Raw genomic sequence first — 19,011 nt, forward strand, 5'->3', positions numbered from 1 at the left:
TACCTAACTACACTGCTAGCCTGCTCTTGTTAGAGTTTTCATAGAGGTAGGTTGCTTTAATACTTCTAAGACCAAATGTGTCAGTCATTCTCTTGATGACTCTAAGAATAGGAACCTAATACATTTCTATCACTCTTTGAGTATTTTACCTTCCCCCCAAATCTTTATAATCTTTGTAATCTTTATAAGAAATAGTAAGATATTTAAGATTCTTTTGAAAGAGGCTAGGTAATGTGACTGTGAATGTTAAGAGTATACAAAATACATTTGTGACCATTCACATGAAAGGTCATAATGAAACCCACTATTTTGTACAGTACACTAATAATTTTAATATCTTTATTTTATTTAACATATTATATTTTATTTATATATTATTTTATTTATAGCAAATTTAATAAATTACAATGTTGCCTTAATTAGAAACTTAGTTCTTTAAAGGACGCTACTACATCAAATTTGTGTCAGTATCACTTAAATAAAAAAGGACATCAACTTCTAAAACTTCTTCTCTATGTGCCCCTCCAAAGCTTCAAACTAAAAGTCTCGTTGGCTGTTAGGTGAGGGACTGTACGAATAGGTGATCCCACTCTGTGGGTGCCCGGTCTCTGTGTCCTTCCTCACTGAGGCATCGTCAGTACCAAGTAGGCTTGGCCTGAGCCTCTAGGACGGCTGCTGTCTGGCTTATGACTCTGCCTCTTCTCTCCCTCTGAATACAGAGAGCACGGCATAGGGCCAACGTGGTGGTTCCAGTAACTCATGTGGGCAGAGACAGGAAACTGCAGGACAAATACTTTCGAACTTACCTGACACACTGCTAACGAGAACAGAAAGCTTAGACTGAGCCCGGTGTTTATTATTATTATTACTATTATTATTATTTTGGGATCAGTTGTTTAAAGTTAACTTTACGGGAGGTAAGGAGTGTTCCATGGGAGGGCAGATTTAATTTGTAACAACGATAAGTAAATCATCCTTTTGAAAAGGGGTCTCACTGTGTGGGATAGGCTGGCTCAGCCAACTTTCCATGATGCTAGCTTGGCTTCGTGGGTTCTGGGGTGGGACTCAGTTCATCAGGCGTGGTGGCAAGCACACTCCCCTGCCATCCCCACCCTGGGCTTCGGCCTTAGACTATATCTGAATGCACGGTTGTTTCTATGGTAGAAGCACCTATCTGTAATTGAGGGCACCTATCTGTAATTGAGGTGTCGGGTTAAGCACGGGACTAAATACATCTGACAGCATCCTGAGCTCGTAAAACATTTCCCCATCATGCAAGTAACAACGTTTTTGCCGACCACAGAAGCTGTTTTCATTGCATGAAGCTTACTGTTTTGAAAGCCAAAGATAACCAAGAACTCACATCATAGAACATGTGCTCCTCTTATATCCATGAGCAAGAAGACCAAGCATTGCAGTTCACCCTTCCTCTAACCATCTTCCCCGTGACTAAACAGTGGGTCCTTGTTAGGATCAATGGTGTCTCTCTGATCCGACAATAGATCCCTTTTTTTCCAAGGCGCACCAGAATAGCCCCTCTGGCACCCCTCCCTTCACCTCTACCGCAGGGAAGTCACTGTACAAGACGCATGGGGACGGAGGGCATCTTCCACTGAGGAAACACAGCAGCATGTTCTGGCTCTCAGATCCTCGGGTATGAGGGAAAACTAAATGGAGAGCCTCTGTACAACCCCGCGGTGCTACTCGGAATCTAGTAGTTGCACATACCTGCAAACCACAAATTCCTTAGGTCAGAAAGGTCCAAACTCTCCTCACCTCTGTTGTTTGGCTATGAACAGACATCACTAGTTATCACTGCCCTCCTCATATTCACATGCATACTTGAGGCATAAGTGCTCTTTACCCCCAATATCCCATATGTTTATATAACAAGTCACACAAAGAACGTGACAGAAGAATGCTAGTGTATGTAAGTTAGGCTACCCATTGCTGAAGAATAAAGGATGAGATTACTGAAACCCTTCAGAACAGAAGAAAAAACCACCAACAAAGTGGACGGTGGACTTAAAGCAACAGGTGACTGGCTCACTATGAAGGGTTAACAAAGGCAGCATCTGTAGTTTGCATGGCTCAACTAAAACTGGGCTACTGGATGCTTGGAAATGTTTGGGTGATTCTGGAATTCAACCTGACTTTAACTCCCTACTTCCTGAAAGGGGTTGTGTTTCTCCTCACTGCTATGTGCACCAGAGGTCAGCAGCATGAGCCTGCTGCTTCTTGTGTGCATGGGATGGAGAGTAATTTCTAAAAATATACTCATCTTGCTGGGCATGGTGGCACACGCCTGTATCTAGTACTTGGGAGGGACAGAGGCAGGAGAATGCCACAACATCGAGGCCAGCTTCCTCTACTTAGCTTCCGGCCAGCTATGGTTATAGCTCTTGTATTGAAACCTAGAAGAAGGGGACTGCAGAGATGGCTTAGGGATTAAGAGGGCTGTTTGCTCTTGCAGAGGACCTGGGTTCAGTCCCTAGCACCCACACGGTGGCTCACAACCATCAGTAACTTCAGTCCCAGAGGAGTTTTTGGTGCCCTCCTCTGACCTCTGAGGCACCAGGTATACAAGTGGTGCATAGATGTCCGCGCGAGAAAAACATTCGTACACAGAAAATAAGTGAACAGATAAATAAACTTAAAAGTTAAAAAAAGGGGTGTGTGTCTCCATCTAAAATGTTAAAAACCTACCCCATAATTCTAAAAGACCATGCTGTTTAAATATATTTTCTTTTTAACTGACTGCGTCGTGGAGTGGAGGCATGGTTCTACTGTATGGTCCAAACTCTCCTCAGACTCAAATTCTTCTGCCTCCTGAGCTCTGGGAGCAGAGCCAACACTGTTTCTTTAACAGGCAAAATCAAAGAAAAGAGCTTGGCCCCTTTAAAAATCAAAACAAAACTTGTACCTTTGAAAAGGAGTAGAAACCCTGCTAAGAGTCGTTAATAGTTAATCTCAGAATTAGTTACAAAGCCAAACGTTAAGCTACCCTTTGGCTTCAAAGATGGATTGTCGGAAATCTGAATGGAACAGGCTTACTGTTTCTTTTTACAAACTTGCTTTCTCTGTCTTTGTTTTTTGTTTTTTAAAAAAGAAAATTTGGAGGTAAATTAAAAGGAGTTTGGCAACAGCACTACATACCAGCAAGCTAGCTCTGGGAAGTGGCTACAAAGGTGGGACACAGTTAGCTGCAGAAACGCGTTCTTATAAAATTAAGCCTTTTATACCAAAACACCGACCTAGAACTTTATGGACAGAATAAGAGAGCCAAGGATCTGGTATGCTACAAAGTGTCATTTTGGTCCATTACGTTGGACCTCTGTACTCCGAGATCGACAAGCGGATATGCTGAGAGGGGAGTCTGTCTCTGCTTGCTCCCACTTTAAGGACTAACCTCTTTGGGTTGCCCGGGAGCTGTTTTCAGATTCTGGGTAGCTACTGCTTCCTCAGCAGCTGACTGGGATGGACGCTGACCTTCGGCCTGCCAGGACTCCAGAAGGCGTCTCTGCTGATCTGTTTGTTTTTTAAACAACCACTCTTCCCATTTCATTAAAATGGGTTTCCATGGCATTGATAATGACACAGCACCATTAAGACAGGAAAAACAACCGGAAAAAAAAAAGCTTTCTGGAATAAAGATTACTTAATAGATTACTTAATGGGCAGAAAAGAAGAGGATTTTTTTTTTAAAGTCCAATTTTGAAAGCGTGTTCTAACTAAACATTTTTCTAACAGTATTTGCTATTTTCCCCTGCTAGTCTTAAAAAAAGTAATTTCCTGTGGGTAAAAAAGACTATTATGCATATGTGTGCTAATATACTTCTTTGATAGCATCACCTAGGTAATATCAAGATTTAGTAAAATTTAGAATTTCTGGTTGAATAATTAACTGAACCCAATTCTGATGTGGATGCTAGTTAAATGGCCTCTAGTTTTATTTGGAGGATAGCTAGACTACTTAGCACTTGAAATGCCTGAGGGTCCGTCTCCAGCACTGCAGGAAAACGATAACCTTGGATACAAATGGTCTTGAATTTTAGAACTTTAAAGAAGACTTTATCTTACAATAGAAAGTCGACTAGGGTTTTTTTTTTTTTTTTTTGGTTCTTTTTTTTTTGGAGCTGGGGACCCAACCCAGGGCGCCTTTGCGCTTCCTAGGCAAGCGCTCTACCACTGAGCTAAATCCCCAACCCCGACTAGGGTTTTTTATGAAGCTGATATTGTTTACTTTGTCGGTGTTTATGCCAAGTATTTTGAAAGTTACCGAACAGAAACAAACACTCTAGGCTGAGTACAGTGGCTCCCACGTGTGTAGCCCCTGCCCTCGGAGGCTCAAGCAGTGGGATATATGGAGCTGTGTGCCAGCATGAGCTATGCCGGCTATCTCAGAGGGAAACACCACCACTGCCATTGCTAGTTCCTTGTGAATAATGAAAGGTATTCAGGCTGTTATCTCTAGAGTGCCTTCCTCTCACCCAGCTGACTTTGAGTCTGAAGAGTTGCCACTTTGGATCCATTCTCAGCACATCGGATCCACACTCTAGGATTCGCAGTTCCTAGCTAGTGTACAGGAACACAATGGGTTGTGAATTCAGCGTTAATCTGTCACTATCAAGATGGCCCCAGGCTCAGCCACAGAGGACAGCCAGGCTGTAAGGAAGAGCAGTTGGAGAACACAAAACAGCTGCAAAGACTTCATAGACAGGGATCTGGTGCGAGCCAGGCTCGCTGGGGGGCTCACGTTTCCATATTCTCATTTATTAAGAGAGGGGAGGAGAGGGATATGCTCTTTCAATTTACTCTTATTACCTGGTGATAAAGTCTTCGACTGACTAAATAAACCAGCTGGTGTGATTATAGGACCTTTACCCAAGAGCGGATTCACACAAACTTGAAAAAAATAGTCCAGAGTGAACAGACGTAACAGGAGTCAGATGAGCTTAGAGTCTGGAGGCTAAGACAGACTTTATGCTAAACTTGGAGAGGAGGAAATCGGAGCTCATTACCAAGTCCGTAGGACTCAGGGCAGCAACGACCTCACTTATTTAATGATCCTGGCAATGACATCAATAAGCCAAGTTATCATACAAACCCTTCAAATTAGTTCTATCACCCCTTGAGTGGCAAAAGACTCATGAGCACTGTTAGTTATTAAAATATTACGTAGTTACGACTTTCCTGAATTAGAAGTTCATTCTTATTGAGTAAGCTGTTTTTTCTTTTGTCATTGGCTAAAGTTTGGTGTGATTTGGAGCGTCGCTATGTATCATCAAAGGCTGGCTTTGAATTTGTAGTCCTCCCCTCCTCCTCCTCCCCCCTCCTCCTCCTTCTCCTCCTCCTCCTCCTCCTCCTCCCCTCCTCCTCCTCCTCCTCTTCCTCCTCCAGTTTCCCAGGGGCTGAGACTACAGACACACACAACCCGCATTAGCTGCTTTCTAGGGATTTTTCCTTCAACTGGACCTCTCGCTCTTACCTTCCCACGACCCCTCCCTGCTCTAGACATTACTATTCTATGTCTCCCAAATATGATTTGACTACTGTGGGTACTTTATCTACACGGACAGCATTGGTCCTTTTGGGTCTGCCCTAGTTCACCAAGCGTGACGGCATCAAGTTTCACGTATGTTGTAGCATACAACCGAACAGCACCTTTCTTTCCTGCTTTCTTTTACTTTAATGCTAGAAGTTCAACTTTTTTACTTTATTTTTTTTAACTCATTTGATAGAGTGCCTGCCTGGCTTGCATGAGGCCTTGGGTTCCAATCCCAGCTCCTGTTATCCCAGTGTTAAGTGGCTAGTTAACAGACAGGAAGATTGGGAGCTCAAGGTCACCTTGTGCTACACAGCCCCAGATATACAAGACTCTGTGGTCAACAACACCAAGGGAAAACTCCAGCATGTGAAAGGTGGGTTACTCTGGAAGAGAAAGGGAAGCAGTGGGCTGGCACTCTGCCTGGGAACAGGATCCAGGACCGCTGTGAAGATGGAGGCGATGCAGAGCCTACACGGTGTCTCTGCAAGAGGGGACAAGGCATTATGTGATGCCTAGTCCTGGCCAATTCTAACCTCAGGGTCAGAGAAGGGCTGGGGCTGAAGAGTGGAGAAAGTAGGCCCGAGAGACACAGTTATGCTTCAGGAACCAACATCTAGCTGACAATTTCCTCCGAGGAAAAATTAGTAAGGACAAAGACAGGATTCGGGAAAAGCCTGAAGGCAGGAAGGAGCTTTATAAAGACGACCGAGTGCTCAGATGAACAGAGAAATGACCAAGCAGGCTGACGCCCTAGATTTATAATGAAGACATTATAATGAATCACATATCCGATCATTAATACATAACAGCATTTGGTTATTTCGGGGCCTGTGAGGTTTTCTTTTTTTAAGATTTTTGAAGGTTTTACTATGTGGCCTAGAACCCGTGGCACCCCACAGACACCTTAACCTCTTGAGCGCTGGAATGGCTGGTGTGTGCCAAGCCATCTGGCAATACGCCAGCATTTTAAATTGCACGGTTATATGCGTGGGCCCAGAGGAGCACAGACGTCTTAGCCTAGTTGCTGGGCCGTGGTTACCCTGGAAGCAGCTGGGGAAAGGTGCAAGGCCTAGGGGATGTATTCTACTTGAGCAAGACTGTATGTTTCTTATCATCCATGTATATATCGTCAAAAAGAAATGCATATTATGATTGTTGTTGTGTGTGCATTATATGTGTTTAGGTGCACATGCTACAGCATACATGTGGAAGTCATAGTACTTCTTGGAAGTCACTTCGCTCCGTCCACCCTTCTGTGTGGTTTAGGGATTGAACTCGGGTCGTAAGGTTTGTGTGGCAAGCACCTTTACTCTCTGAGCCATCTTGCTGACCCCATTTGTAAATCTTTAAAATGATCTAAATTTGGAACTAATCTAAATCCTACTAATTTCTTTCTCTATGAGATGAAGGTAAAATTTCTTATCACTTTGGGAGAGGGCATGGGTTACATATCAAAGAATGGGGAAAAACTACTGAAACAATAGGGCATTATTAAAATGTAAAGCCCTCCTAAGTAGAGATACTGATAGGCCTTGTATTTCAGCGATGCAAACAGCCTATATATAAGCTCTACCTGAAATCTATTAAAAAAAAAAATTCATGTCAAGCATGTGCTAGGCAGGGGTCTGCAGCAGCCAACAGTAGACTGACCTACTGATGTGGACACCCATTCTCCCCTCCCTGTTCCTTCTTCCCACTTCCTGATGTAGACAATACTTCTCCACAGAAGTCTCCAGTTCACCTCTGTAGACAAAGTCCAGTTTTCACCAGCCTTTCCCATACTGGCATTAAATGTGCCAGGCGACAAGGGCTAAACAAGACTACCCCCCTGCAGTGCTGTACTTCAAGTTAAGATTGCACGGTTTTAAACACACCGAGATTCCTTTTTCTCCCTATAAATCAGTTAGAGGATAGGGGCTACTTCCTAGGGATAATTTCATGGCAGAGCAAACCGTGCATTATTTCTTAGAGTACTGTAGAGATAACTGTAAATATTTACTTCTGGTCAGCCACAAGTTGAGGCACCTGACACACTTGTTCCGCCTTGCTAAAAGTTGCAAGTCTGTTTTAATTTTTAAATTTACTTTTTTTTTTTTTGTTTTTTAAGTCAGCGTCTGATATAGCCCAACCTAGCCTTGATCTGATGATCTCTGCCTCCACCTCCCGAGTGCTGGGATAGCAAGCATGTTCAAACGGGCCTGGAAACGAGTCTGCTTTAGTCTGTTTGTAAGCAGTGTGCTTTCTAGATTCTGCATTTATTAACCACGCCTTTGTTTCCTACCAAGTTCCTATACTGTGCATTACTTTATTATCCAAAATACGCTTTTTTAGAAAAAAAAAAAATCCCATGTTCAACATGTTATGGTGAATGTTTCGTGAATCTCTAACTTAGCCATTAATAAGTCACAGTAGGCAGAGTAAGAGTCTTAGTCTTCTCAAGCGGGAGAATGCTGGCGAATTCCGCCTATGTCATTAAGCTCAAAGGAAAAAAAATAGCAGGAGGCAAATGGGCACTAACCTGGAAAGTGAGAGTGCAGCAGATGTTGAGAGCTGAAGGGAAATAAATGCAAGGTTAGAAAAGCAAAGACGGCACGGACGCCACTGAAAAGTGCAGCGACGAAGCAAGAGGACATTCACGTGGTAACCAATAAGAAGCAGCGACTTCACGCGGTAACCAATAAGAAGCAGCGACTTCTCACGGTAACCAATAAGAAGCAGCGACTTCACGCGGTAACCAATAAGAAGCAGCGACTTCTCGCGGTAACCAATAAGAAGCAGCAACGCTAGAGGGTTTCCAGAAGAGCTCACACGCATGGAGGAAATCGTGGTGCTTGGATCCTAGAGTGGCTAGGATTTTTGAAATTTCAACATTCAGGCTTTCAGTATAATCCACAAGGGAAAAAATAAGTTGGTTAAAAGTTTTTGACCTTTGTCTGGCTTTAAAGAGGGATGGACTACAGAAATTCTATGTCCTGGGCTTCCCGAGTCCTCTAAATGCTAACAGGACACACAGAATGTCCTTGCTGTCGTACAGCTCCCTCCGTTAGAGACACTGTGTCCATTCAGGCCTGATGTCCCCACACCTGGAATGCTGGAGGCTCACAACGGGCATCCTGTATTTCTTCAATGCATGAGTGCTTGAATCTGTTTAACTAGGTTGTAATTAAAACAAGTTACACATAGATAAAGACAAATGACCCTGACAGAATAGAAAATCTATCCTAAGTACATTTTAAACCCAGTGTAGAATAGAACCTTGCAACCTGTAAGCAGGGTGAAACTTGATGTCCTTGGAGACCTTGTCTAACAGTGAGTGAGAGGCAGTGGTAGTGGTGATAACCGTGGCGGATGTTGCTTCCCTCGGAAAGAGCTGGTACCTGGGTAGAGTCGGGAAATTTAAGTATAGCTAGACATGGTGGTGCACAACTTTAATCCCAGTATTTGGATGGGGCACGGGGATCTCCTCTCTGATTTAAGGCCAGGCTTAGCTACACAGTGAGTTACAGAACAGCCAGGAATACACAAAGTATCTCAAAAAACAAAACGAGAAAGAAAGGGGTGGGAAAAGGCAAGACAAGGAAGGAAGGGAGAAGAGTGGAGAAGAAAGAGAGGAGAGGCAGCAGTGAGCATTAATTTAAAAGGAATCTTCTAAGCCGGCAAGATGGCCCAGTGGCTATGAGTGCTTGCCCGATGGACACAGTTCGATCCCCAGGACCCACAGAGGGCAGAGAAAACCCATTCCTGAAAGTTATCCCCTGACCTGCACTTGCACGCAGCACAGACACAATGACGAATGGACAACAGGCAAATTAGAAGGGTCCTATTGTGAGCTTTGAGTTCTCTGGAGCGATCACTCACATGACAACCTGAGTTCTGAATCTATCCAGAAAAGAACGAGGCAACTGTTACCAACAACACTGGGCTCTCTGCTGTGTTTGCAGGGCAAGATGAAAGCGAACTTCATTCCTGACAACCCACTTCTACAGTGTGCACATTTGCAGTTTAGGCTACGATAAGGTTCTATTTTTCCCCGTGGATTTAAAAAAACGAATGACAACAAAAACAAAATATTACACTGTGTCCCATTACTTCCATGAACATTTTGGGGAGTAGTTCAGCTTTCTGTGCCTTCGCTCTTTTTAAGCGGCGTACAGTTATAGAGCCAGTGCAGTCCCGGTTACACCCACGTCACTGTCATGCTGTATTTCTGGAAAGCATTAAATGTTTTATTTAAAAGTTAAGCTATTCCGTGCAGCAGTGTGAGGATCCTGAGTACACTGTCTACCACTCCCTGTTCTCCTCTGGCCAAGTGGAAGCCCTGACACTGGGGACACATTTCAAAGGGGTGGAAAGCAAATGTTAAGAAAAACAGGGGCTTAAAAAAGAAATGTGGGAAAAAACAGTATCAATCAATGCTACATTTGTTTAAAGAGACCATTGGCTTAAGTAAATCCTTGCATGGCTCTGTGAACAGACATGCGGAATTAACTAAATTGTGCTCTGAAGCCCAGGTGCTGCAGCTGTTCTTGAAAGCCATGTCAAGCCAGGAATCTGTCCAGCTGACATGGCTACAGAGAGCTGGGTCGCATAACTGTTCATGTTTCAATTTCATGCTTTTCTCAAATTGAGCTTTTCCCCCCAATGTGTTAGGAGGGAATATAGAGTTCCTGTCTATGAGCGAGAGAGCTGCCAAGTAGGGCAGGATAGAGAAGCATAACAGGGACAGAAAGGGAGACCCATACAGTGGAAAATAGACAGCCGGGGAACAACAGCTTTTAAACCCTCTTTGGGTGTCGAAGATTCTAGTTCATAGGAAGGCAGGTTTCCCTTCTGAGAGTTAGTGATTGTTGGCGGCAGGAGCTTCTCAAAAGAGATGTGCTGTAATTTGGGAGTTAAGGTTAAACTGGCATAAACATATTCTCAGATTAAGCAACTTTCTCCACTCTCTGAAGCCTCCTGGTAAATCAAGTAAATGCCAGGCTCCAAGCAGAGCCTTGCAAAGGAGAGAGGCTTCAAAATAAGATTTCTATCCCTACGCATTCTGTATTATCACAATGCATTTTCAGTTTATATAAAAAGTCTGAGAGGAGCCCTACCTCACTAGTGCCATACAGGAGTGTGAAACTTGAATAAACTTGGATACTAACAGAAGGATTTGCAGCATGAGCAAATACCTATGTTACAATTAGAATCTGTTATTATCCAGAAGCCATTTTAACAAGATATATATTATATATATATATATATGTATGTATGTATATGTATACACACACACAATACACACATACAAATAAAGGGGAAAAAAACCCTGGTGAAACCAATCACTTACTAGCAAGAGAGAACAGTTATATGTGACTTTCTAAATGAGGCCCTTTACTTTCTTACATTTTCTTACAATAGTTATTTGCTAATCTAATTTAGGCTAGTATCTTCCTGTAAATTTGTATGTGTTCATTTTTGTTTTGCTATGGTTAACATTTACTGTAGAAAATAAAACTGAACACCAAGCACTATGAAGTTCATATTCTGCTTGTGACAGCTATGGAAAATAACTTTATATAGATTTAATTTTTATTCAAACGAACTGACCATCAGAAGAGGATCTAGGAGTTAGGAATAAGGTCGCATGGGCCCTCTCATTCTGTCATTTTAGAACAGGAGCTGGCTCCCTTCAGAGTCCTTTGTCCAGTTGCCAACCATTCCCCAAGCACTAGGATAGCCTGGTGACAGAGCACTGCCTGTGCTCTGATTTAAGAGGAATCTGAAGGACAAATAAACCGGGTGTCACCCTAGTGTGGCTGGAGAGCAGCTCCAAACCAATTCACAGAGCAAGCCCAGGTTACCCCATGGTTGATAATACCCATTCTCCAGGCTCAGTTGTAAGCGCAGGTCAGTGAATGTCCCCAAGAGAGCCCAGCCTTACAGACCCACTTCCGCACTGTGTTCTCACTGCACTGTCCCTGCTGTTCGGCTTCTGAAAATGTTTCACACGATCCATTCTGTGTGAATGTGACCAGAACCTGCCTCTAGGGGAACCATGAAAAGACGAAAGATTGTTTCTCCTTACACAGCTCTGCACCAAATGATCTGCTGAGCTACTCAAGGGGCCCAGCCGTGCAGCACCCACACCACACCGATAACATCTGGCACTACCCAAATCAGAAAAGTATCTCTTAAAGAAGCACATAGCCCATATGTGTGCTTGTTTGCCTGGGAGCGATTCTAGTTTAAAAGTACAACTTTGTCCCCAATTACAAGTGGACTTAGGAGTCCATTTAATTACTCTGTTAGCAGGCAAATGATCTACCATCTAACAGCACATAAATGGGCTCTCTCTCCCAGGTCAAAGTTTCTTTTGAGACTGTCTGTCACAAAGATTAACACACATTTCTCTTTAAAAGAAAGGAAGAAAGAAAGAAAACAAAACAAAACTAATGCTGGCTGGCCATTATGATGTACACCTGTAACCCCCATATTTGGGGGGGGTGAACTAGAAAGATTAATCATTTGAAACCCAATCAGGGATGGTGGCACACGACTTTAATGCCAGCACTAGGGAGGCGGAGGCAGGTGGATCTCTGTGAGTTGGAGGCCAGACTGGTCCACAGAGTGAGTTCCAGTACAGCCAGGACTAACCAGAAAGACCCTGTCTCAAACAAACAAACAAAACAAACAAAAATCTGAAGCCAGCCTAGATTACATAGTAAGATCTTTTCTCAAAATGTTTTGTAACATAGCTAATGAACAATATATGTTTCCTATGTATAAGCCCGTCATCTTGATAAAGACTATCTGGGATTTAAAGCCTAAAGACAAAGTCCGATGGCCAGTACTGGGTCGAAGAAAACAGGTGCTGACTGATGACCTTCAGTGTCTCCACTGAGAAGAGACAATGACAGCAACTGAAGCTAACTTGTCATCTTCATACTCAGGACAGACTGGTTCACAGCAGTATGAAAACTTACAGAATCACTGCCATTTCTAGACGGACATGACCCACGTTATGCCGATCTGTGGCCATGCTGCAATTCCTTGCCCAAGATCTTTTCTCCTAGACACCATCTCCAGCTCTGAGATTTTTCAACTGATACAAAGGCGCAGCTCCTCTGTAGACAGAACTGTCGACCCACCTTGTGGTATCAGTACAGAACCACAAAGTGAGCATCAGAGCAGCGGGCCTCACATCTCCCCTCCCACCGACCGCCAGCACTGCTAGCCATTTCATTCTTGGGTTTTCTGAGTTTGAGCTTATGTGTTAACCACCGGGTGAGTCTCACCATGACATGAATGTAAAGGAGTTTAAAGAGCAAATGGTAAGACTATGAATGCTGCATGTGCCCCTTCAGGCTTACACATCATACAGCTCACCATCCAGACAATATTTGAGCACCCACTGCGTGCTAGACACTGTGCTATTTGCTTTGGGATCTGTCATCAAACCAAACAGAAAAAGATCCTAATCCCATGGGATTTACATCCTAGCAAAATATATAGATACGCGATTATTAAAATAGACTTGAAACTATTAAGTACTGTTTTTTTTTTTTTTTTTTTTTTAAAAAAAAGGAAAAAGAAAAGGGGCAGGTGGGAGGAGTTTGGGGATGCTGGGAGGGGAAGAAATCTTCACCCGTGGTCAGATTACCATAGCACTCCGCAGTTTACTGCCTAATGCACGTGTAAGGACAGAGAGGGTGGACACAGGAGCTCTGTGAGCAAGACAGGCATCTCAGGAGAGACCCTAGAGGTGGGAGGAGCCAGGCCATGGGGAATCCGTAAGACAGTTTAAGGTCATTAGATTCTCTTTCCTTTTAAGATTACCTATGATGCTTATTTTGAATGAAAAAAAGAAAAGAAAACTTAAATGAATAAATTGTAGGAATACTAAAACTATTCCGGGGGAAGGGGGTAAAATGCTAACAGGAATTTTGATCAAAAATCCCTCACTTTACTGAGGCAGAATTAAGTGCTTATAAACGCTCTCTGAAGTTAACTGTGGCAAGCAGGAAGTATAGCATCTTAACAGAAGACCCCCGAGTGTGGTATACAGGGGACAAGAATGTTAATCCTGCAGCTGCCGCCTTGAAAGCACTTAATCCTCCCATAATAAACACCTAAGACCCACTCGCAGAGCTCCTGTTAGCATTCTCTTATGAAAGGCACGAGTGGGTCGTGCTAATGTAAGCAAACAAATCTAATCCGGTACCTGTAAGGCAAAAGTGGGACTGGCTGCTGCTTATTGCCGTATACAAACTTAATTACCTTGGCAACTGTGACAGCGGAATGAAGACATTTTGGGACCTATGTAACAGATCATGCAGTTTCAAAACAATGAAAATGTAAGAAGGATTTGTGCATCATATCAACTCTCCGGCGGGTAAGAGCACTGCCGAGTCAATGAGGCCATGGAGATGGCTCAGTAGCAAAGGTGCTTGCAGCCGAGGATGATAGAGCCCATGTGATAGAGGAACTGATGCCTCCGCATTGTCCCTTGACCTCCTCACAGAGGTGGCCTGGGCTAGAGTGTTGGTACTAAGGACAGGGAGAACTGGTCAGATTCAGGTAGACTTTGAATGGCAAGCTACCAGAATTTGCTGACTCTATCAGGGGTGCGATGTCCACGGAGGAGCTAAGGAACACTCAAGGTTTGAGGCCTGACTCTCTGGAAGGGCAGAGTTGCTATATCCTAAGATGAGGACAGACGGGGACAGAGCAAGTTTGGAGATGTGAGATCGGGACTTTGTGGCTATTCACATTCCGTCTGAAACAGCCAACAGTCATGGAAATGCGGTATTTAAGTAAGCATTTGGTCTACTGCTCTGGTGAATTCAGTAAGGGGTCTGGACTAGAGATGGAGTCTCTGCTATGTGTGTTGTTTGAACTCAGGACAATGAGACAACCAACCAACGGCTGTGCAGGGCAGACAGAGGCGGGACTTTAGGATTCCTGGGCTTGGGACCAGGAGGAGAGGAAGGAGACTGGCCATGCCTGGAGAGTATGGAGGAGAGGAGAAACATCACAGCTGAGAAGAGTGCAGGACAGAGAGGCAGGGCTGCCATGTGAAGTTGCCTGGAGAGCATGGATGGGAGCATGGCCCAGTCGAGCGGCCCTCTGAGTCCAGAGAATCAAAAGAACCAAGGAGTAGGACTTGCACATGCCCGTGTTAGGGTAGAGTAGGGAGGAGCCTGGCAAAAACCTTTGGAGTGGAAAGATGGGGAGTGACAGGGAGTACTGGGGAGGTCACCCCTGGGAGTCACATGGAGTGTAATGAAAAGTCTCGTAAAGAAGACAGCCGTGGAAGAGGACGGTTCATGGGAACTGACTGCTTAGAGACTAATGATTCACCTCATCTCATCCATGAGCCTTGCATCCACATACCAAGGTTGTGAGCAAATAGACTTTTAAAAAGAGGTTGATTCTTCCTTTTTAAAAAGTCAACTGCAACTGGTCACCGTAGTACATGCAAGTATCCCTGTACTTGAGAGGTGGAGGCATTAAGACTAGAAGTTCAAGATCAGCCTAAGCTACATAGAACACACACACACACACACATACACACACACACACACACACACACACACACACACATACACACACACACACACACACACATACACACACACACACACACACACACACACACACACACACACACACACACACACACACATACACTCCACACACACAACACACACACACACACACACACACACACACACACACACACACACACACACACACACCACACACACCACACACACACATATACACACACACACACACACACACACACACATACACACACACATATACACACATACACATGTACACACATACACATACACACACACACCACACACACTCTCTCTCACACACACACACACAACATCAAATGCAAAAAATAAATAAATAAAACTTCCAAACTTGCTTTGTGAGTAAGCATATGCATTCTCTTTCCAATTATGGACAGAGCCCAGAGAGTCCCTCATTATGCTTCTGAAGTTCAAAGGAAACCAACTGAAAAATTCATCCCCTAGTTGATCAAAGCTCCAGTTTTAACATAGTACTTCATGCTGAAGGCCCAGTGTCACAAAACCTTTTCTATTTCTCTAAGAAAAATTATCTTTCTCCTGTGAATCTGTAAACCAGGAGTTAAAATGATTTACTTAGCCTACTTTACAGGTTTATTGAAAGAGCCAGATTAAGTAATATATGAATTAACTAATCATAAACCGTATAACCGGACACACCCATTTCTCTGAATATTTTCATTTTTTAGTACCAACGAAAATTAGGGAAAAAAAATAAGAAAAGTAGGGCTTAGTGACACACGCCTGTAACCATGGAGGCAGAGGGAGGAAAGTCACAAAGGACAGTCTAAGTTACATAGACAGTCTCAAAACGCGGGTGAGGGGGGCTGGGGATACACAGTGAATGCTTCCTCCACTAAGAAACTGTAGCAGAGGGAAGTTGACAAAGCCGACTCTTTCCCAACAGACCCATATTCCAACAAAACTAATCTGTTGTGGAGACACCTGGAAGAATGAGGAGGGACTACCACATCAGGTTTGCTTCCTACGAGTGCCCCAGGGCTCCAGTGCCTGCCCTCGAGCTTGACCATGCTTTCCCATTGCCAGCCCCGATGCCTCCTACCACTCTAGCTTGTTCTCAACAGAAAATTCATGGAGCAAAGTTACTCTTAAATCCAGACATGGTCCCCCTTTCATACCGACTCCTTGGCTCAATTACTTTCTGAACTGTGCAGAGGAACCCATTAAGGAATCATGGTGTAGTTATTCGATGACTCTCTAGGCCTAGTAACTTTGTGAACCACTGTTACTTTCACCAAAGTTTTAAATGAAGAAAAATTGCAGATATCCCAAAGTAGACTATAAGGTTTAAACAAAAACAAACAAACAAACAAACAAACAAACAAGCCACTCAGGTCTACACATGTAATTAGTACATACACAAAAGAAAAACTGAAGCAAATGCCATTTTTGTTCATTATTGAACTGTATTTATTTTCCAGCACAAAGAGTAAAGACAAACAGGAGGAAGAGGAGGAGCACAAGGAGGAGGAGGAAGAGGAAGAAGAGGAAGAGGACAACACAGAGAGCACCTTTGAGTACATTTTGCCAAGGGTGAATCCTTGGTACTGCTCATTGGTGACTCGGTATAAACAGGCTGAGTAGTGACACAGAAGAAAACAATATACATGGCTGGGCACTGAAATCCTAATTTCCCATAAAACTTTCAGGCTCTTCTCCAATTTAAATCTTCCCTGTCATTTCTCAGATACTTCTCTGAAAAGAAGTCTTGTTTTTCCAGAAGTATCTCACACATAGATACAATTGTTTCTTTGTGGTAGTCACTGTCCTTTTGTTACCTACTTAATTTCTGCATCCATCTGTTCAAAATTATTAAATATTAACAAGGTCATTACCCTCGACTTATCCCTGAATATGATCAGCAAGATCCTTCTGGAAGTGATGTATCAGATCCTTTTATTACATCTATTTACTGGGGGGTGGGGGGGCTAGAGGATGACCACCTTCGGGGGTTGGTTCTCCCCTCCCTCCATGGGGGGTTCCAGGCATCAAACTCAGCTGTCGGCTCGGCACCAATGCCTCTCTCCGTTAAGGCGGCTTACCCATTTCAAATATCTTACCTTGATATAATTCGTTCTGAGATTTTAGTCGCCTTTTTAAAAACTGCCTTGCTGGGATTTTAAAGATGCAGAGGCACACCACCAGACCCTTTGTTTGATTTGTTTGTTTGTTCCTGATGGGGAGCTGCTCTTGTTGTTTGAAAGACCTTTCACTGCCAGAGTCTGGGGGCAGACTTCCTTCTGACATGTCCTGCTCATCTAGATAGAGCTCCCTGAGAGACCTGAGACTTACCACAAAGAGCAAAGATGCACACTTACCAAGTGAACATAAGGCACAAAGTATCCAAAGAGAGCAAGTGGTATCCCAGCAGCCCACACGGCATAGGCGGTCTCCTTGAAGAGGGCAAAGTTGAAGATTTTTTTGGGAGGACTAAGCTTTCTCCTGGAGAAGAAGGAACTTCTGCTGTCCTCACTCTTTTTCTCTTTGCTGCTGGGAACAAGAGGTCGGTAGGTGAAGCCAGCCAGAAAGAGAACGAACATGAAGATGCAGAGAATTCGCAGTGTGTAACAGAGGCCCACGGTGGAGGTCAGATTCCCTAGCAGCAAAGGCAGCAAGATTGTGAAGACGCTGCTGCCAGCCGTGACGATGCCGTTGACTAGTCCCAGGCGCTTCTTGAAGTAGTGTCCCAGAATGACCAGCGACGGCTGGTAGGCAAAAGAGCAGCCGCAGGCAAACACGACTCCATAGGTGAAGTACAGGGGCTCGATGGAGCTGCACGAAGACCAAAGACACAGAACAGAGCTTTAAGCTTCTCTTCATGGTGCTTGGCAGAAGAAAACCTCATACAGGGGCTGGAGAGATGGCTCAGCAGTTAAGAGCATGGGCTGCTCTAGCAGAGGCCCTGGTTCCCAGCACCCACACGGCAGTTCAGGATCACCATGACTCCAATCTCGGAGGTATCAAAGAGCCTCCTCTGGCCTCTGTGGACGCTAGCCATGCACATGGTGTGCATACATAACTGCAGAATTAAACACTCACACACATAAAAGAGAAAACAAACCTTAAAAGGAGTTCCCTTAGCCAAAACAGATCTTGTCAATATTTTCTGAAAATTTAAAAAAAAAAAAAGTGGGGAAAGGCTTAATAAATCAAGAACACAGCAGTAAAATATTTTCCTTTAGTCTGGATGTGTGAGAAATGACCATTGAGGTCACCAGTGCCTTGCTTCCCGTTCCCTGCCGTGGATTTCTGCTGAACCATATACAGCATTGAGTAAGAACTCTGCTCTTCACGGCTCACGGAAAGCCTCCGGGAAGGGACAATAAAACCTTGTTCAATAGCACTTTAAATTACAATCTGACTGTGCACACTCATTGTCCTTTGGTCCTTCCCGGTGATTACTAAGCAGTGTACGTAAAGGAAGGACGGGGTCTGGTACTCTCCTCAGCGTTCTATCAAGAACATCTGCATGGGAGAGCAGCTGTACCTCCACCCCGCACTGTCCCATGGCTGTCGACCAACCTTCGCCCTGTACTGCGCTGTTCCCAGCATTGTGCAAGATGACGAGAAATCATATTCCGATTGCACTAAGACTGAATTAAGTGTGATCAGAAGTGACTTCAGTCTGCCCGTTCTTAAAGTAACTTATTATGCCTCAGAAGAATCATAAAATATAAGAACTTTTACTTTAATCAAGTAATTGTGTATCTCTAGGACAGTGACGGGGTGTGTGCTTTGAAACAATTTAGGTAGGTAAGGACTAAACGGAAACAAATTAAAAGTTGTCGCTCTTTTCTTTCTTTTTGCAAAGTCAATTCAGATGGTTATTTATCGGTAGTAAAGCCAACTAAGAAA

General features: G+C 43.8%; 1 protein-coding gene across 1 annotated transcript in view; it reads right to left on the minus strand.

The window, feature by feature from the left end:
- Slc16a10 (solute carrier family 16 member 10) overlaps positions 1-19,011 on the minus strand; it is a 105,921-nt gene that overhangs the window by 19,610 nt on the left and 67,300 nt on the right. Inside the window, exon 3 of the mRNA XM_032889139.1 lies at positions 17,475-17,928. Within this exon, the coding sequence (XP_032745030.1) occupies positions 17,475-17,928 (454 nt within the window). The remainder of the gene's footprint in view (positions 1-17,474; positions 17,929-19,011) is intronic.

This window comes from Rattus rattus, chromosome 18 (assembly GCF_011064425.1).
Source record: "Rattus rattus isolate New Zealand chromosome 18, Rrattus_CSIRO_v1, whole genome shotgun sequence".
Classification (NCBI taxonomy): domain Eukaryota; kingdom Metazoa; phylum Chordata; class Mammalia; order Rodentia; family Muridae; genus Rattus; species Rattus rattus.